This window comes from Xyrauchen texanus, chromosome 1 (genome assembly GCF_025860055.1).
Source record: "Xyrauchen texanus isolate HMW12.3.18 chromosome 1, RBS_HiC_50CHRs, whole genome shotgun sequence".
In the NCBI taxonomy this organism is placed as follows: Eukaryota; Metazoa; Chordata; class Actinopteri; order Cypriniformes; family Catostomidae; genus Xyrauchen; species Xyrauchen texanus.
Genome location: NC_068276.1, coordinates 43,217,744 through 43,240,275, shown reverse-complemented (window position 1 = coordinate 43,240,275; position 22,532 = coordinate 43,217,744). Strand labels below are relative to the sequence as shown.

Here is a 22,532-nt window from a genome sequence, read left to right as displayed (position 1 = left end):
ACCTGAACGGATAAACACAGTCTAGCTATTGTTGGTATTAAAGCACCTTTCTTCGCAACTTAAGACCAACAATTCACTTGAGAATTGACTGTTTGGCAAATGACAGCAAGCTCATGCAAAGCAGGTGCATTTAAGAAGCATTTTTAGAAAAATGCCTGAGCCTCCGACCTTGCTAAAAGCAGCAAAATCATAGAGAACGTTATTTACTGGTATTTCAATAGCTACAAAAATAGGCCTTTATATCACTGTGCCATCAACATAAAAAGAGCCAATAAAACCTGTGAAGAAGCGCGACAACGATGAACAAATAAAAGCCAATTTTGACATTTTGTATTCAGCACATCTCTTTATAGGTCAGAGGCAACCCTGGCCGACCCAGCATTGTTTCTAAATGCCATTTTGTAAAAGAGGATCTCAGGAATTAATTAATGCATGGGTAGCTGCCACTGTCAAGATGCACGCATTAAAATCAATGATTAATAAATTCAAAACACACAACAAACTCAGAGGGGAGATTAAACTAGTATTGTGTTCCCCAGGAAGCGGCCCCAGTGCGGGTCCTCCCACCAGCGAGGCGGTCACTCAGATGCCTAATGGAAAGTCGCCGATGCCAGCTGTGTGCTTGTGAATAAAATCACTTTAATTAAAGGCATTACAATGAACAGAGAATACATGCGGCACAGTCGACAGGAAACGGCCCTCATACTTGACACACACACACACCCAAAGCGGCATAATACCTAAAAGGAACAGAGGTCCCCAATGATCAAAACACAAATAAATCTTAAAGCCTAGAGCGTCTTTCTGAGGCTATCAAGCACAACAATTACAGCAAAAAACACATAATTACATTACACAGCTCTTTCCTGATGTTCTTTATGATTCCACCAGTATTATTATCAGGTAATATGGGCGTAAGGGTGGGAAATTTCAATCTCATGAAATTGAATTGCCATTCAGACATCAGATCATTTGTTTTCACACTTTTATCATCCACCCAAATCTTTTTACTCTAAATGCTGGGGAGTTGTTTTAAAAAAGCACATCAACATAAGGATAAACACTGAACCACAAATTGCTTTTTCTCAAAATTCTGTGGCAAAAGATTTTCAATTGTCTGTTTACTTTTGAAATACCATGCTGTCTTGCAAGCAAACAAACCAGCAAAATTACTGTCCACCCCCATAGAACAGACGAAGGGTTCCTCTTAATATGATATACAACAAAAATGAGCACTGATTATATTCACCCTCCTCTTCTGGTTTTAAATAGACTGGGATCAGTGCCCAGAGACAGCTGGGGTAAGATCAGCCCAGCTGATGCAGGATCAGTCGAGTAGTTTGTCTATTCAACCATAAGGGGGCAGCAAACACAAACTCACTCAAACAACTGCAATTCAATCATAAGCTAATATAATGCAAATGAAGAACTATATGACAAAATGCATAAATAACCCATAACTTTATTCTGTATACAATATTTTCTACTACCAGGGTCAAGATTATATGGTATCTCAAAAGGACTGCACATGCTTAAAAAACACTTAACAGTTGTTCTCTGACACACACACATCAAAGGCTGAGTCTCACATTGTTTATAAAAAAAGAATAGAAATAGAATATTACATTGGAATCAAATATGTCTGTGCAATGTCTTGCAAACAAAGAGCTGATCTTGATAGAATTAGACAATCGTGTAGGCTTATTACTGACTTATAAGACAGCATCTCCTGATTTTATTTTGCAATTTTATCACAAATACTCCATCATCTTTGAACTGAAACTGCTTAGGGTGTATTTTCTCCAATGACCAGAAGGCAGAGTGTGAGGGGCGTTTGAAATCAAACAAGCATGAACTACTGAAAGTCAGTAAAGTCTTTTGGCAGCCAAGCATGTAATCTCAGTATTTTTGATGACTATTTAACACATTTCAATCAACTAATAACAAAACACAAACCATTTTTAAACTTAATGGTAGAATGGGCAACTGTCCATGACTATAGACTTTAGTCTATAAGACTGTAATGGAACTGGTCACTGAAATTGGCTAAAAACAATGTGTATGCCTTAAATATGTAATTAAACAAGGACAGGGAGGACCAATCCATAAACTTGAGGTTGTTGGGATGGATGAGAATATACTTCCAAGTGCAGTTTAAATGGAACACTTGCACTTTTACTTCATTACATTTCCAAGGGGAAATAAAGTCATTTTTACTCCTTACAATTTCATTTCAAACTGAGTGTCCAGGTGGCTGTGTGGAGTTCTGGCCTTCTGCAGACGCAAAATTTCAGATCCGATTTAAGCTTTCATTCAAAACTTTGAGCATAAAGTGAGAACCACTGATGGTTTTTGTCCTAAACTTTATTTTATGCGGCTTTTTATCTTTCTCATATCTAAAGGCAGGTCCGAAGGGAAATGTCCACTGTGTGGTGCTAAAAGTGGGTGAAATTTTCTCCCGAACAGATGAGTGTTTTAAGATTAATGTTCTATCGAGATTTAAATGAACAAACTCGACCTCCCTACCCTAAAAAAGGAAATTGCTGTGTTACGTACAACAAGCAACATAAAAATAATTTTGGAAAAATGTAGTTATTGTAAAATGAATCTTTGACCAGGTTGCGAATGTCACTGGGGAAAAATATGACAGTCGGAGACAGTAAAAAGGCAACTTAAACCAATCAAATTTAACAACATCCTTTCTCACACAATCTCCTCCTTTGATTTCATTCTAGCTAGGACAAAAGTTACTTTTTACTTTTTTAATACCAGAGTACAATTTAATGTGAATACTTTATTTATTTCTTTATTAGTATACTTGAACTTTTAATTGAGTAAAAAAAAATTATACTTAAGTATTATTTCTGAGTACTTCTTACATCCCTGATTAATATTTGCTTTCTTATGGGCAGTGAGGATGCCACATATGTATGGGAGTGGTGGTGGCGTAGTGGCTAAAGCACAGGGCTGTTAATCAGAAGGTCAAAGGTTCTAACCCCACGGCCACCACCATTGTGTCCGTGAGCAAGGCACTTAACTCCAGGTTGCTCTGGGGGGATTGTCCCGGTAATAAGTGCACTGTAAGTCGCTTAGGATAAAAGCGTCTGCCAAATGCATAAATGTAAATATATGTATGGTTTTGAAAATAAAAAGGCATATTCTAAAAGTCTCTAGATTTTATGCTGGGTTAGGGTATGTTATTGTATGTCAAACACTTGTCTGTAAGTACCATATATATATATATATATATATATATATATATATATATATATATATATATATATATATGGTGTTAAGTTATATATAACTTCAAAGCCTTTCACATTGGGTGAAAATACTTCACATACATATTACACATTCCAGGACTCTCTCTCAATCAAAAAGCTTGAGCAAATGGCGATTACATTGTGATTGGAGGTAAACGGCTGAATATGAGCTTCACTGTTCTCTTAAATGTTTGAAATGTGTCTGTAGAGGTTACATGATGTGACTCTTTCACTCACAGCTTCCCGCGAAACAGCCTACTTTGGTTAAATAGCAGGCTCGTGTTGTCCATTAGCTTGCGTTTTTCTGCGCATAACACGCTGCTTCAAAACAAGAGGCGTTCACAAAGTTTTTAAACTCCACCGTCTTCCGCGAGTGGCGTCATAGTGGACGTCACTCAATAAGTCACGTGTGTAAACAAATTTACGAAGTACCGTTGCCACGTGGTTAGGCGGTAAAGCTTCTTTGACAGTTGAGTTTGACAGCTCAAAGAAGGTTTACTTCTCTTCACATAAAAGTTCCCTTAGTTTAGTCATTGCCTGTGGCGTTTTAACTATATATAAGGCTTTGATGTTTAAGCTTATTACAATACAAAAATTTCTACGAAAGTCTTCAGATTTTGGCTCAACAACAATAATTCAAAACAATATTAATCAAAACAATAAAATAAACAGCAACATCAACACATTGCTGATGACTTGGTTATGCTATTGGCAAGGTTTAATAAGCATGTATTAAGCATTTTTTTTAAAACATTTTATTTATTATTGTAATAAATAATTAACCAATATAGACACACACACACACACACACACACACACACACACACACACACACACACACACACACAGCAAAAAAAATAAAATGTCCGCTCACTTTCAACTGCTTTTATTTTCAGCAAACTTAACATGTGTAAATATTTGTATGAATGTAAAAAGATTCAACAACTAAGACATAAACAGAACAAGTTTCACAGACATGTGACAGAAATGGAATAATGTGTCCCTGAACAAAAGTAATAGTCAGTATCTGGTGTGGCCAGCAGCTGCATTAGCCTAAGTACTGCAGTGCATCTCCTCATGGCTGGGCAAATCTGGTGCAGTTCTTGCTTTGAGATGATACCCCACTCTTCCACCAATGCACTTGCAAGTTCCAGGAAATATCCCTAGCCCTCACCCTCCATTCCAACAGGATGCAGATGTGCTCAATGGGATTGAGATCTGGGATCGTCGCTGGCCATGGCAGAACACCGACATTCCTGTCTTGCTGGAAATCATGCACAGAACGAGCAGTATGGCTGTTGGCATTGTCATGCTGGAGGGTCATGTCAGGATGAGCCTGCAGGAAGGGTACCACATGGAGGAGGTTGTCTTTTCTGTAACGCATAGAGTTGAGATTGCCTGCAATGACAAGCTCAATTTGATGATGCCACCTCAAAATCGATCCTGCTCCAGAGTACAGTACAGGCCTCAGTGTAACACTCATTCCTTCGATGATAAACGAGAGTCTGACCATCACCCATGGTGAGACAAAAACACAACTCGTCAGTGAAGAGCACTTTTTGCCAACCCTGTCTGGTCCAGCGAAGGTGGGTTTGTGCCCATAGGTGACGTTGTTGCCGGTGATGTCTGGTAAGGACCTGCCTTACAACAGACCTACAAGCCCTCAGTCCAGCCTCTCTCAGGCTATTGCGGACAGTCTGATCACTGATGGAGGGATTGTGCATTCCTGGTGTCCCGCAGGTGTGATATTCGGATGTACCGATCCTGTGCAGGTGTTGTTACATGTAGTCTGCCACTGCAGGGATGATCAGCTGTTCTTCCTGTCTCCCTGTAGCGCTGTCTTAGGCGTCTGACAGTATGGACATTGCAATTTATTCCCCTGGCCACATCTGCAGTCCTCATAACTCCATGCAGCATGCCTAAGGAATGTTCATGCAGATGAGCAGGGACCCTGGGCATCTTTCTTTTGGTGTTTTTCAGAGTCAGTAGAAAGGTCTCTTTAGTGTCCTAAGTTTTTATAACTGTGACTTTAATTGCCTACCGTCTGTAAGCTGTTAGTGTCTTAATGATCGTTCCACAGGTGCATATTCATTAATTGTTTATGGTTCATTGAACAAGCATAGAAAACATTGTTTAGACCCTTTACAATAAAGATCTGTAAAGTTATTTGTATTTTTACAAAATTATCTTTAAAATACAGTGTCCTGAAAAAGGGACATTTCTTTTTTTGAGTTTATATATACATAATTTTTGGGGGGACCAACTATGTTAGCAGGATGCAGGTTAACTGGTTTTAGCATGACACATTATTTAAATTAATATAAACTTTTCATAAAAGGGAAGTCTTATGACTTATTATTGATAAGTTATTTCACTGCAAAGATTTAAATAAAGAGGTGTATATATATATATATATATATATATATATATATATATATATATATATATATATATATATATATATATAAACCTCCAAAATGATACTGTATTTAAACACATTCACTTATGACCCATTGGTTGAACTGTTTTAAGCCAAAAAAATAAAAAAAAAATACAAAGAGATAATGAAGATGGAATTTCTTCATTTGAATTGAAGAAAAGTTGCACATTAAAACATTCAGCATCCGCTACCTCTAAGAACAGCAGGGGGCTTGATTAAGATGGCCCATTAACAATCAGAGAAACGTGAAAAGTGATATTTTGCCTAAAAAAATAAAATCATTTTAAAATCAAAAAAAGTCAAAGAATTAGCTAAATCACAAGGATTCACTCCCCACCTTATTCTACACAGGACAGCACAAAGTCATTAATGATCTAGGCTTTTTATACATTTAAACTCTGACAGCACCTGGACTACTCAAACAACAATTACAAACAGGCAATTTACTCAAGGACTGGAAAAAAATTGTAAGTTTGAATAGAAGGTTGTTCATATGTCTGCTGCAATATTTACTGGAGTGTTTTACAGACAGACAAAGCACTAATACATCCAGATTATGTTATGTGCAAATAAAGCAATAAGAATAATAAATGTGAACTTATTGAGTGCTTTGAAAAAAGGCTTAATTTAAAAAAATTAATTCTCAATAATCCCACATGTAAAAATACATTTTGATATATTGAAGCAGTTTAATGCAGGGGACACTGGCTTCAAATTGCTTTTAAAAAATCTTTAACCTACACTGCTCAAACTGTACAACAACATAGTCATCAAAAGAATCTCTACTCATTGTGTCTGTGTCTCATTCTATCATACATATAACTGGAATGTGTCATAGGGATATGCCATAGCATGCCTGGCTTAATGAATATTAGTGTCAGACAAGGAACATCCAACTCTGACTAGGTGTGACTCTTGGCAGTGGTGGCTGGGAGATCATCCAATGGGCACCTGCTGTTGCTGCCACCAGCGTCTGTGCAGAGAGAACAAAAAGGGCTACTGAGCACATAACAGCTGTTGTGCTGTTGCCTGCCTGAGGGCCCCACAGCCTCCAGGGTCTGTCTGCTAGGGGAAGCCACATCTTACTCCTTAAATACAGAAAAGTGATGTAGGACCCTAACTTCAGTAAAGTTACCAGCTTTAAACCAAAAAAAGCTGCAATGAGTTGATCAGAGATCAGAAGGTTGAGAAATTTTCACGTACCCCTCTCCAAAACTCCAATCACATGCTTAATCTAAACACAGCATGTCAGATTCTTCACGAACCATGGTCATTATTATATCATGTCTTATTTTCGTTTCATTGTCTCACAAATAATGCAAAGCATTTTGTACCACATTCTGGTTTGCCATCTTAACTAAATGAAAAAAGCCAAAACAGAAATTGCCTCAAGTAGATTCCTGTCACCAGCATACGATAGCACCAAAACATTGCCAGAACAAGGCAGCAGAACGATTGTCAGTGTGCACTGTAATGAATTACCCTTGTCTCAGCAGCATCTGTTGAGAATCTCACAGGCCTCAAGTCCAACCTTCTGATTTTGATAGACAAAGCATCACACTGACATCTAGTGGATCATGTCCTAGGTCTCTCAGTTACACACTCGTTCTCAGACGGCAAGCAGAGGGCACTGTGTATGTAAATATACAAGACAGCCATTACAGGCCCGTTCACCATTTTGTGACATTTACATTTACATTTTACATTTATGCATTTGGCAGACGCTTTTATCCAAAGCGACTTACAGAGCACTTATTACAGAGACAATCCCCCCGGAGCAACCTGGAGTTAAGTGCCTTGCTCAAGGACACAATTTCATAGATCTAACACATGATGCTGCCCTTCAGTAAAATTGACTATTTTTGTAACACACATTCCAATTCCCACTTTCAAACGCAAATATTTGCCCCCTTCCCCCCAATCTCCATAGATTGTTTTTCGATAATCAGATCAACTTAATACAGTGCATCCGGAAAGTATTCACAGCGCCTCATTTTTCCCACATTTTGTTGTTACAGCCTTATTCCAGAATTGATTAAATTAATTATTTTCCTCAAAATTCTAAAACAATACCCCATAATGACATCATGAAAGAACTTTAAAAAAAAATTAAATAAAATCACATGTAGCCTACTTAAATATTCACAGCCTTTGCTCAATACACCTTTGGAACCAATTACAGCTTCAAGTCTTTTTGTGTATGATGCTACAAGCTTGGCACACCTATTTTTGGGTAGTTTCTCCCATTCTCCTTTGCAGGACCTCTCAAGCTCCATCAGGTTGGAAGGGGAGCATAGGTGCACAGCCATTTTCAGATCTCTCCAGAGATGTTCAATCAGGTTCAAGTCTGGGCTCTGGCAGGGCCACTCAAGGACATTCACAGAGTTGTCCCATAGCCACTCCTTTGTTATCTTGGCTGTAACCTTCGCCCCAGTTTGAGGTCCAGAGCGCTCTGGAGCAGGTTTTCATCAAGGATGTCTCTGTACATTTCTGCATTCAGCTTTCCATCGATCCTGACTAGTCTCCCAGTTCCTGCCACTGAAAAAAATCCCCACAGCATGATGCTGCCACCACCATGCTTCACTGTAGGGATGGTATAGGCCAGGTGATGAGCAGTGCCCGGTTTCCTCCAGACATGACGCTATTCAGGCCAAAGGTTTCATCAGACCAGAGAATTTTGTTTCTCGTGGTCTGAGAGTCCTTCATGTGCCTTTTGACAAACTCCAGGTGGGCTGTCATGTGCCTTTTACTGAGTGGCTTCTGTCTGGCCACTCTACCATACGGGCCTGATTGGTGGAGTGCTGCAGAGATGGTTGTTCTTCTGGAAGGTTCTCCTCTCTCCACAGAGAAACGCTGGAGCTCGGTCAGAGTTACCATCGGGTTCTTGGTCACCTCCCTGACTAAGGCCCTTCTCCCCCAATCGCTCAGTTTGGCCGGGCAGCCAGCTCTAGGAAGAGACCTGGTGGTTCTAAACTTCTTCCATTTACAGATGGAGGCCACTGTGCTCATTGGGACCTTCAATGCTGCAGAAATGTTTCTGTTCCCTTCCCCAGATCTGTGCCTCGATACAATCCTGTCTCAGAGGTCTACAGACAATTCCTTGGACTTAATGGCTTGGTTTGTGCTCTGACATGCACTGTTAACTGCAGGACCTTATATAGACAGGTGTGTGCCTTTCCAAATCATGTACTCCATGGACTCCAATCAAGTTGTAGAAAGATCCCAAGAATGATCAGTGGAAACAGGATGCACCCGAGCTCAATTTTGAGTGTCATCAAAAAAAAAAAAAAAAATCACATACACATGTGATTTTTTTTCCTTTTTTATTTTTAATACATTTGTAAAGATTTCAAACAAACTTCTTTCACGTTGTCATTATGGGGTATTGTTTGTAGACTTGAGGAAAATAATTAATTTAATCAATTTTGGATTAAGGCTGTAACATATCAAAATGTGGAAAAAGTGAAGCACTGTGAATACTTTCCAGATGCACTGTAAATGGTTGCATATAGATTAAAAATAATTTCAGTACCTCCAACCACCAAGATAGGCCGCATCTGTATATTCCGGTCAAATGACACATTCATTTTTCAAGTTTTTAAAAACTGTACAATTAGGATTAAACTTAGGTTGGTGTCGAAAGCATTCTTGCTATAACTTTCATTTTACTATGTACATTTTTTTTTTTGGCTCTTTCCTCATTCCATTGCATACATTTTTAATGCAATGCAATGCAAAACATTATTCCAAGTAAATATAAAGCCCTAGTGCAAGCCCATTAGAAAGAGACACCGATAACCAATTTATATATACAGTATCTATAAAGTATCCCAGAAGAACATTGAAAATCGCAAAACAGATGTATTCTTTAGCAGCAATTTACACATCACATTAAAAAACAAACTACTGTGGTAAACAAAAACTGTCTGAGACAGTGGCTTTATTTAGACATAATATAAATGTAGCAGCATCTCATTTAAAATCAACCTATAAAAAGGGCAATGATCAAATTTGGTAAAAAAAAAAAAAAATTTTCCCCACACACTTAGGAAGACAAACTAGATAAAAATCTTAAATAAAAATCCAAGTCCTAGCTTCTGAAGCTGGTGATTTCTCTGGTCCTTTCTGGCAGGAGATTGGAGTCCCCATGACAACCTGTCAGGATTTTGCTGGTCCAAATGGCAACCTGAGCCCCAGAAACCCATGCCCATATTTGTGTGGGGATCTGTGGTCATCTTTCCATCTGCTCCAGTCCCACCCTCTTTTAGCAGCAATCAGAGCTAGTGGCAGCTCTGAGATTTTGGCAGGTAGTCTACATTCGTAAACTAATAATACAAAATAAAAATAATAATTATAATAAACTTTGGGCCATTAAAAATAAAAAGTCTCACAAACATAACATTTTTGGTTTCGAGTCCTTTGTGGATTGATATGAATCAATGCTTGGGTTTGTCCTATAATGCCATAATTTTGTTGCATTTCACTTTAATTCATCAGTCAGGGCGGTGTCCAATTCCATACATAAAAAGGAAGTCAGGAGACTGTACTCTCAGGCTTCTCACTGCTGGGTGGTGGAGTGAGCACTCCAGATGGATCTGGAGACCTCTGACTGCTCTCAATGTCCACTAGCTGATAGGAGTGCACCTTTCCCTAAACAAAAAAATGAAAGACAAGAAAACTTAGTCAGGAGTAATAAAGAAAAGTAAAATGACATGGTGTTGAGAAAGGAAAATGTATGCAAAACTCTTCAATGTGCTTGACGCTATATTGCATCTTAAGTGGGTTGCACACCGAATGACAAACATGCCTCATCACCGGTAGGACAAAGGCCAGGTATCGAACGCGTCGGTGTGGTGCATAGTGGTGGAAGTCCAAAATGTTGAATCTAAATCACCGCACAGACAATACTTACATAGAGGTAGACCGATATATCAGATTTACCAATTAATCAGTGCCCATAGTTGCTTTTTGGAACTAGTTGTTTTAGTTGCAGAATTTTTACACTGTGGCCAGTGCTGGAGGATTCTACAGTTCTTGTAACAGCAGCAGTAATTGACAACTTGTTGGATTTGCTGCATCTAAATCTTTCATCGTTGACAACATTCATCAATCTTTTTTGTTCTCACTTAGGGCTGGGTGATGTGTACAAATATTTAGCGATAATGGGCTTAAAATATCTCAATATCCGATTACATCGACAACCCTCCTGCCGAGGGTCGGTTAATTTTTTTGCTTCATTGATTTTGCTGTAAAAGGTTTATTCATTATCAAAACATGAAAAACAAAAAAAAAGAAATTTCCAAATTCAAATTGTACTTTAAACCAAACGAAAAAAGCAATAAAATAACGAAGTGATCAAAAAAATCGTATTTAATCACCTCCCCAAATACAAAAATGTACCGTCTCCAAAGGCTCCATTTGCATTAGGAATCAGTCAACGACAACAGTTGGAAAATTACGAATAGCCTACAGACTAAAACTAAAGACAATTATAAATGTAAAGACAATAATAAAAATAAGTTGTTGTCCCAATATAATGCTGCCAGATATGTGCTCTTATCAAATGTGTTTGTATTGCGTTTCAGTAATAGTTATAATGCTGCCTAAACAAAAGAAAAAAATGTTTAGCTTAAAGGCAAACCTTGATTTAATCATGTTCGTCTTCGTTTCTTTTATACAAAGACATATATTAGTGAACCTGCAGAGTTGCATTCACAATAAATGTTAACCGCATGGAAATAAAGTGAACTAAAATCACAGCACCTCCCGAGATGTTCGGAGATAATTTGCAGCATTCTCACAGATGGCCTTATTCTTGCAAACAGTTTTCAGACGAATGAAACAGGGAAAGTGAAAACTCTTTACATGCGCTTGTACCACATGACAGGCTCGCGCTGGACGCCTGTGAACAAACAGCAAATCAGGCAAGCATTGATGGCTTTTCTTATATCTGTTATTTAAAATATAATAAAAAAAACTGTGTTTATTCAAGCGTATGTCTTTGTGACTAACAACATTGCATGTAGGAGGTCTCGGAGTAACACAGGACTGGTTGGCAGCCTGTTGCAGGTAGATGAGCAAAATTACACGGGCATGAAATACATTTGGATGAGGAGCTTGCGAACTGCATTCAGCCTCGTCGCATTTTGCGGGTGCTAGTTTTACACCCTGGCCACAGTTTAATATATTTGCCGACTTCCCAGATCCATGGTTTTGCCATTTCCCGATATTGTCGATCATCATTATTCATAATCGGCATCGGGATCTTTGTAAGACATAATCGATATCCGATTATATTGTCATATCACTCAGCCCTATTCTCGCTTCAAAGCATATTTTGAATAGTTAATAAAGTGTTCAAAATTTGAAAAATGTGACAATATGGAAACAAACCCCACAGGCAAATACATGGTGTCTCCAACTTCATTTCTTGTGAATGTAATAAACGTAATTTCTCATTAAACTTCATCTGGTGAAATGTCTAAATGCATACAAAACCCTTCATCTGGTGGATATAAAGTCAAAGCTTAATTTGGTAAATACTTTGCATTGTAAATGAGTCCCTGGTGTTTTTCAGGCTTGCAATAGTTAAAATTCTCACTTAAAAGCACCAAATCTTCATTTTGTTATGATTAAAATTGGGATTTTGGTTGAACAATAAACCGCATCTGATATTATTTATTTTGGACTCTTTTAGCCTCTATGTCTGTGCCTGTTCAAGAAAGATGAAGATTTTGTTTAACATTTTATAAAGTGATTAAAAATATAAATAAATAATATATTTTAGGGCTGTCAATCGATTAAAATTTTTAATTGAATGAATTACATGGTGTCCCGATTAATTAATCGCATATACAAATATTTGCTGAGAAAGCCCCTCATATAACAATAATTCAATATATAATGATGAAATAATTATAAATAGTATCTTTAAATATAACAAAAAATATATATTTTTTTTTATATATTATAAAAAATATATATTCAGATAATTAAAATGCATTACATTCTTGTGGCAGAAGAGTTAATTATTTCTTATTTATTTATCACAGCAATCATTTCACAAGTGAATGTCATTCAGTTGGAGATTTATTATGAGGGCTTGTTTAAGGACCTGTCAATTTACACCTGCACAGACATTTTTTTAGAAACATGCCAGGGGTATACATAGTACACAATACTACAGATATATTTTACAATAATGCCAAGACATTATATTCATTACGTAGTGCAATGGTTTTCAATGCTTTGGAGCTGTTGGAGGTACAAAGAGTATTTAAATAATATTTCAAGTCTTTACAATAAAGTGCAAATAGGGGTTTTATAGACATAAATTTACACTTATGTATAAAAAAACTTGGCAAGAAAAATAAACCGATTAATCAGAAAATATTAACTTCAATTATCAAAACTGTGAAAACCAAATAAGACATCTTTATAAAGCAAAGTAAAACTAGTTAAAATAGAGGTACGTACAAACAAACAAAATTATCTCCAATATACTACTGCGTGGGCACATTCCAAAAAAGGTGAGGGGCAGATTCAACTACAGCATTACAGAAGGAACAAAGAGGATCTATTTCAGGGAGCATGTTTCTTAAATAAAGATTGACTGGGTAAAAACGGTGTAACAGTTTAAAGGACACCTCCTTAACCTTGTTGGTAAATAAATATTTGTGAGGTAAAGACCATAAGACCTGCGTCAGACACGCTTGCGTCGCGTCTCGGGTGTGTTGCGTCATAAAATTAAAATGTTTAGGTCACTGTGTCAAGTTAAATATAGTTTAATACTCAATTTTTAAACATCTGGAGATCCCTTAGTTTGCATTTGCGCTCCTTGAAGTATTTTGAACGCAAGAACATAACGCATGTTTATGTTGTGTATCCGCTGAAGGGTCCTTAATGTTTTGTTCACTGTATAAACTGCGTGTTGCTCACACACACACACACACATATATATATATATATACATATATAAAAAATAAAATATTAAAAAAAGTGTTAATTCATAATCAGCCTTTTCTACCAACCTTCGTTACCGGTAGACATAATTTTGACAAATTTATCTTATAATTTTGACATTAGCAGTGCATGCATTCTTTGAAAACAATGCTTTTGAATTTTAATATGTTATATGTCATCTCTATCCAATGGGTTCGGTGTGAGGCCCCCTTAATGCACAAGGCTGGTATTGATTTAAGACGATCAGATTGAAATTGCACAACAGATTTGTTAAAAAAAACAAATTAAGAAACTTTTCAGAAAATTAAAAAACAAAAAAAAGTTAAACACAAAAATCTACTAACCAGCCATTCCAAGTAAGGCACATGAGTCTGGATATTGTGCATGTCATCTGCTGCTATTCCTTTAAATGTCTTGAGGGTTGAGCTACCCGCCTCACAGATTGACATGGCGAAAGGAACCATCCATCTTACACATTCCTCCAAATCACACCATTTTAGACCTGGAAACCCAAAACAAGAGGTTACTTACAACCATATTACACTCAAGAACTAGCTTAAAGAGTTAGTTCACCCAAAAATGAAAATCCTCTCATGATATATTTTTAAGTCATCCCAGATGTGAATGAATTTCCTTTTTCAGCAGAGACGAAGTGAAGATTTATAAGTAGATTTCAGCTCAGTTTTTCCATACAATGCAAGTAAATGGGAGCCATCAGGCTGTTGGCTGTTTGAAGGTCCAAACGGCATAGTTAGTCAGCATAAACAATCCACACGACTCCAGTCAATCAATTAATGTCTTCTTTAGCAAAACAATAGGTTTGTGTAAAAAATAAATAGATAATTAAAATGTTATCAATCTTAAAAAAAATGCTTCCAGGAGCCTGGGTAGCTCAGTGAGTAAAAGCGCCGACTACCCCCCCCTGGAGTCGCGAGTTCGAATCGGAGGCAATGGAGATTTGTCCTCCTCCACCTGGATTGAGTCACTATGCCACCACGAGGACTTGGAGCGCATTGGGAATTCGAAATTGGGGAGAAAAGGGTAGAAAATCCACAAAAAATAAATCTGAAAAAATTGCTTCCTGCCAGCAGTCGACACATCAGTGACATAACCGCAAAGGTGCGTTCATGCGAGAAGTCGGAAATGCACGCGTTGTACAAAACAAAGGAGCGAACGTCACTCAAGAGTTAGTTAATTTCAAACCGCAATACAGTGCTGGGCAGAAGCAATGTTTTTCAGCAAAAAAAGTTGAAATTATCGATTTGTTCCATACACCTACCTATCGGTTTGCTACTGAAGACATTAACTGATTGACTGGAGCGGTGTGCATTACTTTTATGCTGCCTAAGTATGCCTTTTGGACCGTCAAACAGCCAGAAGCCTGATGGCACCCATTTACATGCATTGCATGGACAAACTGAGCTGAAATCTACTTATAAATCTTCACTTCAGTTCTGTGAAGGAAAAAAGTCATGCACATCTGGGATGGCTTAAAAGCGTAAGTAAATCATGAGAATTATCATTTTTGGGAGAATGTAAAAGTGTAAGGACGGGCAAGGAGGAGGCGGGAACCAGCTGAACAGTCAATGTAAAGTTTAATCAGAAACTCAACATAAAATAAATATAAACATAAGGACACACATGCAACACGGACACGTGCGACTCGCTCTTAAACTGGCGCTTCCGGCTCCCCTTCATCTTGCTCTCCCACTGATTCAGTGCTGGCCATGCACCATTATGGCCTGGCCACACCCTTCTCCTTGTCAAACTCCTTCCCAGCCTGATTCAGGTCAGGGCGCCACCGGTCTGACTAACTCCCACCCCATCTCTGGAGGGAAGACACTGCCCCTCTGGCCATTCTGTCAGCCGGTGGTCCAACCCACCTCCTGTGAACCTGGGGGAGAGACGAGGGAAGGCATGGGGAGAGGGAAAGGGTGAGCGGAAACACAGACAGACAGACAGACAGAGAGAGAGAGAGAGAGAGAGAGAGAACACTTGCTCGCCGGCTTCCAGACTCACTGTCGCCCGGTCCTCAACCATGCCTCCGCCCTCTGGCAGACGGGCATGGCTGCCCCCCTGCCGGATAGCAGTGGCGAGGACACTGCGACAGCGCATCCTCCATCCCTCCCGGATTTCAGCACCACTGGAACAGTATTAAGGACGTGCAAGGAAGCGGTACCTGGCTGAAAAGTCAACGTAAAATTGTATGATCTAAATGAACTTGCATAACAACATAAACGAACACACACATGCAGTGCGACCGTATGCGTCTCTCTCTCTCTCTCTCTTGAACTGACGCCTCCCCTTTCTCTCTCCCACTGATCAGCTGATTCAGAATCGGCCGTGCACATTTACGGCCCGGCCACACCCTCCTCCTTTAAGCCATTGTTTTGGGATTCACACCAACAGAACATATACTTTCATGTAATAAATGCTGTTTTCTTTTCTATCATACCCGACACTTTCATTACTAGTTCCAAAGAGGAGAAGTGGTAGAGTGCAGATGCAGCAAGTAGGCTGTAGGAGAACTCCAGACTTTTTACATCCAGTATACACAGATCCAAGAGCTACACAAGATGAAGAAAACATAAGATAACATGGAAATTAAAACTGAGCATAAAACCGGAGGACTAGTAAAATAATAATACAAAAATATGTATAGCCCCACCTCTGCAATCTGTACAAATGTTGCCTGTGGGTACTGGGCCATGAGAACTTCAGTATTCTCCTTCAGATAGGCCATCTGCATGTAGATGTTGAGCCAAGCCACTGAGGTTAAAGGGCTTAAACTCCAATTTAACTCCTGATGAAAAAAGAAATCCAGTAAAGATTAGTCATAACTTTATATTATATCCAGACACACTACAGACTTAGGCAAATATCTCCAAGTAGTGAACTCATGGAAGCTTCATGATAATATGAAGATAATATACCTTCATGATGATAATCTCCATGCTAAGAATGTCATCCTCTGTGCAGGCTCCATCAGTTACATAAGCAAACTGGTGCACCTTGGGAGGGTAAATTTCCTTTGAAAAGATCATAGATGGTACAATTATATTTCAGGTTTACATTATACTCCAAGCAAGTGCCACACATTTCTATCTAAACAATGTTCTTAAAATTATAATTGCTTTAGTATGGTATTAAAAACCTTAGCAAAGTTCAGTGATGCACTAGGGCATTTTAAGTAAACTTGCCTCCATTTTGGCACCGATGAAGAGACAGGAGATGCCAATAAGCTGTAGTGTCATTTTAAGAACATTCTCTTGTGTGGCCATGAAACGATCAAAGTAATCCTGACCCAAGTAAAATGTTTCTCTGTGTAATTTATACACCTCACAAACCTAAAAAGACATAAGTAAAACAATGAATAACCATTTCAAAATGTCAGCTTCTTATGAAAAATACATGAAACCATGCCACACTTGAAGCTAATTTGGTTCAATCTTTAACCTTCCATTCTATGAAAATTTATTTGAGTTAACCCCCAACTGTAATAAAAAAAACCTGGAGTAGAACTATAATTCACCACCCTGCAGAACTTGGGAACTGCCTTTGTAAACAATTTGAGGTTTAGACAAGAATGAGGATGTAGAAACTTATAGCATCCACACCCCTCTTTAATGAGATAATATTATAATGTGTGAACAGTTAAACAATGATAACAAACCTCCATTAGCCAATCCAGTAGAATTTCTCTCATTTTGGGTTGAAGATTTGGATGTCTCTTCATAACTTGTGTATCTCGCAGGTACAGTTTGTCCTTTCTAAGCAAGTTGTTCCACACATCATCTTTGCTCGCCCAGCTATGGAAAATACATGAAAAATGTACAACATTACACTACTGTAAGTTTATGTGAAGTTGTAAAAACGTTCATTAATATAATCTTAATCCAAAATGTTGCCTTTGCACCCCCCGGGTTCGAATCAAAGGAAAAGTGTTCATCAATGCATTCACTCTCCAGAACAACAACTTTTGCATTTTGATCCATGCAGATCAAAAGAAGATACCACAAATTCAGTCACCAAGAATGTGTCTAAGACATCTCTTAAGACAAGATATTCAGCCAGGTACAGCATGCAGTCATACATAACTCACCAGAGGGCAGGCAGAGGGGTAGAGCGTGTGGGAGTTATGAAAAAGTCTTCTGAGGAATACTGTGTGAATCCCACGCTGCGAGCAGCAACCGGTTCCTCAACTTCATCAGGTGTGGGGATCCGCCTGCATGGGCTTGTGTAACCTGTGTCAGGATTCCAGCAGGCCTGAGCAAGAGGACAAGAGGAGAGAAAGAGGGACCAAAAAAAAAGGTAAGATCTCTAAGGGATATAAACAAATACATCACACCACCCGCTACAACTAGGCCAGCCTTCAAAGCCATTTTGAAAGGGAACTTACATGACACAAAGACCATGCAAAATCATGGCATTAACACAAACCACTTGTGCCATGACCATATAAAGAAAATAACCATTTCGATCAAATTCTATGCAAACTGTGTACATTTAATTTACACACAGGTATAACTGGATAATTCATATCTGTGCATTTCACCTATGAGGCTCACGATTACTATGCACCTTTATAGTATGCAGGAAAAGGCTAAACCGAGTCATAAGAGGGAATTGGTTTAGCATCACTGATACAGGATGCCTGGCCAGGCCTATACACATACCAGCAAAGTTTCATCTATACCTGAGATGCACAAGGTTTCTTTCTAGTCATCCCAGTGACTTCTTCATCTGGATCTTGCAAGTGCTGTGAATTCAGAAAGAAAACAATCAGACATCAGCACCTATGAGGTCTTCCACATTGGGAGAATACAAAATGTAATGTTTCTTACAATAGCCACGTCTGCTTTCCTCTTCCTGGGGCGGACTGAAACGACTTTAGAAGCTTCATCTCTATTGCTAATCTGTTCTGTTTGTAGCCTGCACGGAGAACGATATCGTTACATTTCCACATTGTGCTAAAACTCTGTGCAAATCGCTAACTGGCCAGCTCAGCGCTACAACTTTTCCCATGCACATCGATAGACAAAACTCACTTAAAATGACACGAAAACGAAACTTACGCGTTCTTGCTTGGCATGATAGCCACACGTGTGTCTCTCTTGAGTGTAGAGAGCCTAAAAGACAGAAGTGTTACTTTAGACAAATGTCCAATTTGTGGCGTTTATTCCCAACCCCCCTCGCGAGAGTCTTCACAAAGCGCTTTGGGCGCGGGGAAGTGAAGTCGGATACAATGTTCAAGAGGACAAAACTAAGCGAAAAACGCAACCTATTACTTCAAGAGCACGTATGCATGTACTACACAGTTTACATGTGAAAAACATAGCCATAATATGGCGATATTTCTCGTGGTTAACTAAAACTAGAAGTTTGTATTGCTCTACCCAAGGGAGGCAGAAAATGGCCGAGTTGATCACTACTCAGTTTATTGAATCCGCTCTCGCAACAGAAGCAAAAGTCTCAGCAATCCAATATACCCAAATATGCTCCAACAAACCCTTTTAAACAACTTTATAAGTGTATTGTTACTTTTACAGACCTTTAACAATGATACCAAGATTCTGCAATGCACTTACCTTAATATGATGCTCTCTGCAATTACTTCTCGGATGCAAGAGATAGGATGGTGTTACACAGGCATTATTAAGTAAAACTGATCTAATTGTGTGTATGTAGGCGGCATATGGTTCTGATGTGTTGTGTTCCGCACTCAGCTCGCTCTGAGCTGGCGCCAGTAAATTTGCGCCTTGTCTTAAAAACCGCCTTCAGTTGCTAAAAGGGGCCGTAAACGCGTGTGCTTTAAAATCTCTGCTCCAATTTAACGACAGCAAACCACTGGGATCAATGCGACTCCGCGATTGCCACAGGTACGGGGCGATCACGCGAAATACCCACGATATAAAGCAAACATGTAACGACCAATTAAACAAAGTTTATACATGAGACATTTTGCCGGCAAAAAGGAGGCGTGTGGTTTTGACGTCAAGTAGGGGCGGTACTGAGACTCCGGAAGTGCTGAGCACATGGCTAGCCGCCTCGAGAAGTAAACAATCTCAGTGTTCGCGTGAAATAGAATCATTTCATTAGGCTATTTTGTTGGTGATACTTGGAACGCGATGTTTTAGTTGTGTACGTTTGATCGTTTGAGATGTCAAGTGTAGGAAACATCGATGTAGCGCATTTAATTTGGTGTGGTTGTTGTAATGGGCCATTTTCATTAGGGTTCACGTTGAAAAGGTTTTTTGTGTCAGTCTACACTCCTTTCCATGGTTTTTCGGTGTAATCATGGGCTAGACGGACGTCTGTTACTCTTACGCTGCGTCCAGCTGTTTTGTCAGCGTCTCGCACAGGAGCGCCGCGTTTTTATACGCTAAGCCAGGTAAACATTAACTTTTAAAAACACGTCTGATTTTTTTTAGGGCAGTAACGTGTTCGGTCTGAAATTGGGCCCTCTTTAGAAGTAAGAAGTAAGTTGCTTCTGTATCCAGCAGTTTAATAATACATTTAATATTGGTAATACGTATAGATTGGACTGCCATTGTCAGAAATTATGGAATGATATTCCGGACATTATTCAAAAGGAATTGCAAATTGTATTTGCAATTGCGTTTTCAATTTGTGGACGCATAAAATGTGACATAATCCAAACGCAATTGCAAATCGCGCATTACGGTTTGCATTTTCGTTTAAGCGAACGCACAGTGACTGCCAGATTTCAAATGGAAAAGCAAAGTCCGTTTGCAACTGTGTTTCCCATATCTTAAAAGTTTTGGCCCTGTCCCCAGCAAACATGCTCCATTGGGGCCCGAATGGGGCCATTGCAGGCAGCCCACTGTGGGCCCAGATACCGGCGCGAAATGCGGGGCACTGTGGGTTGCCCACAGTAAATCCTCATGTGGGCCCAAATGCGCAAAACGACTATGGGCCCCGCATGGACTAACCCACTGGGGGCCTGTGTGGGTTTTCTGTAGGCAAGACCACTGTGGGTTGCCCACAGTAAATCCTCATGTGGGCCCAAATGGGCAAAACGACTATGGGCCCCACATGGACTAACCCACTGGGGGCCTGTGTGGGTTTTCTGTAGGCAAGCCCACAGTGGGCTTACCCACAGAATGCCCACATTTGGCCCCAAAGGGTTTGCCCTTGCCCACACTGTCCCACAGAAAACCCACACTTACCCACAGTGGGCCCGCACTGGCATGTTTGCTGGGTCATATTTAAATAGCAATTTCAATTACCACGTCTGCTTTTTCACTTTCTCAGCATCGCGTATGTAGCCAGCCAAAACTCAAATGGAATACTAATTCCCTTTGTATTTCCATTGATGCCTTACACAGAAACCTGTCAATCAGGGTCAAGGGTGGGATTATGCTATGGGGCGTGTTTGTCTTGGGAAGTGACATCACTCACAGTCTATCAGGATCAATAATTAGCACTGCACTTTATTCATCTATAATCTCACACTGGACTGTCAACATATTCTCCTCAATATACTACTTCATAGATATATATTTCATATACTCCTACTTATTGTATTGTATATTGTGTGTATAGTTTACTGTACATTGTATTGTGTACATTTGATTTGTAAATTGTTTTGTGTAAGTATGTTGTTTATTGTAACTGGTATATGTCTCGTCACTGTCATGACTGCTATGTTGCTCGGAACTGCACACAAGAATTTCACCTACTGTTGCACTTGTGTACATGGTAGTGTGACAATAAAGTGATTTGATTTGATAAACCGGCGTCTGTTCAGGGCATCACCTCTTGACCGTCGACTGTGAGTGACGTCACTTCCCAAGACAAACACGCCCCATAGCATAATCCCACCCTTGACCCTGATTGACAGGTTTCTGTGTAAGGCATCGGAAATGGAAATACTAAGGGAATTAGTATTCCATTTGAGTATTAGAAAATCATTCTCTTAACAATACCTTAAAAATTAATTGGCTTAAACGTTTCCTTCACAATCAATCTTCTATTTGGAGTATAATACCAAGATATATTTTTTCTCAATTAGGAGGTATATATTTTCTTTTAATGTGCAATTATTCAATTAGTAAACTTCCTGTCAAACTTTCCAATTATCATCAGCAGATGCTTATGGCTTGGAAACTTATTTACAAGCATAATTTCTCGCCACACAATTTTTTAATTTGGAACATGTAGTATCTTCAGAAATGTAGGATACCACAGAACAACTGTAATATTCTTCATAAGAGGAAATCTTTATTTCTTGAAAACTGGTTCAATAATGGGGTGATATTAGTAAACCAGCTATTTGATAGTGAAGGTAATTTATTTAATTATTCCGATTTTGTTTCAGGATACCAATTCCCAGTATCTAGTAAAGAATTTAATATAGTTTTCAAGGCCATCTCTTTGGAAATCTGTATGCTGTTTAGAAACAATAATAGTGCTACAGTGACTTCTGTTTCTCCCCTAGCCCTGAATCTACTGTGGTTGGTTCTACTTGTTTTTCAATACATAAATCCAATTATAAAATTAGGTCATTATTTTTGGACCCTGTTACTTCAATTCCTTCCTCCATTTCTTATTGGAATAACCTTTTTGATGATATTAAATGGTCATATGTTTGGTCACTTCCTCAGAAATTCTTTCTAACTAATAAAGTTAAAGAAATATCCTATAAAATTATTCATAGATTTTATCCAGTTAAATACTTTTTAAAGAAATTTAGAAATGATATTGATACTTCCTGCTCTTTTGTGAAGCCTCCTCTGAAATTGTTGATCATTTGTTTTGGGAATGTCTTTTTACTCGGTCTTTCTGGAACAATATTGATGCTCTGATTGTCCAAAAGGTTTTATGTAACTTTTCTTTATCAT

The 22,532-nt window shown here is 38.8% G+C and overlaps 1 protein-coding gene across 2 annotated transcripts; it reads right to left on the bottom strand.

Moving 5' to 3' along the window:
- Nucleotides 1-9,645: 9,645 nt before the first annotated feature.
- On the bottom strand, nucleotides 9,646-19,393 carry LOC127649639 (G1/S-specific cyclin-E1-like). Of its 2 annotated transcripts, XM_052134866.1 has the most exons (12): nucleotides 19,257-19,393; nucleotides 18,744-18,797; nucleotides 18,513-18,600; nucleotides 18,365-18,427; nucleotides 17,771-17,934; nucleotides 17,342-17,477; nucleotides 16,869-17,015; nucleotides 16,602-16,697; nucleotides 16,337-16,471; nucleotides 16,124-16,235; nucleotides 14,013-14,170; nucleotides 9,646-10,356 (listed from the first exon to the last, which is right to left on the bottom strand). In XM_052134866.1, exons 2-12 carry the CDS (start codon nucleotides 18,758-18,760, stop codon nucleotides 10,240-10,242), a joined length of 1,233 nt encoding a protein of 410 aa, XP_051990826.1. In that variant the 5' UTR covers nucleotides 18,761-18,797; nucleotides 19,257-19,393; the 3' UTR covers nucleotides 9,646-10,239. The 2 variants fall into 2 exon arrangements, 1 of the variants encoding a protein (XP_051990826.1); XR_007971311.1 differs by lacking the exon at nucleotides 9,646-10,356 and having other exon boundaries at nucleotides 14,072-14,170; nucleotides 15,310-16,235.
- Nucleotides 19,394-22,532: the final 3,139 nt, after the last annotated feature.

Coding starts and splice junctions, on each gene's coding strand:
- LOC127649639 (XM_052134866.1), bottom strand. Junction 18,428..18,512: donor GGAAAGCAGACGTGGCTATT/GTAAGAAACATT, acceptor CTGAATTCACAG/CACTTGCAAGATCCAGATGA. Junction 16,698..16,868: donor TCATCGGTGCCAAAATGGAG/GCAAGTTTACTT, acceptor ATCTTTTCAAAG/GAAATTTACCCTCCCAAGGT.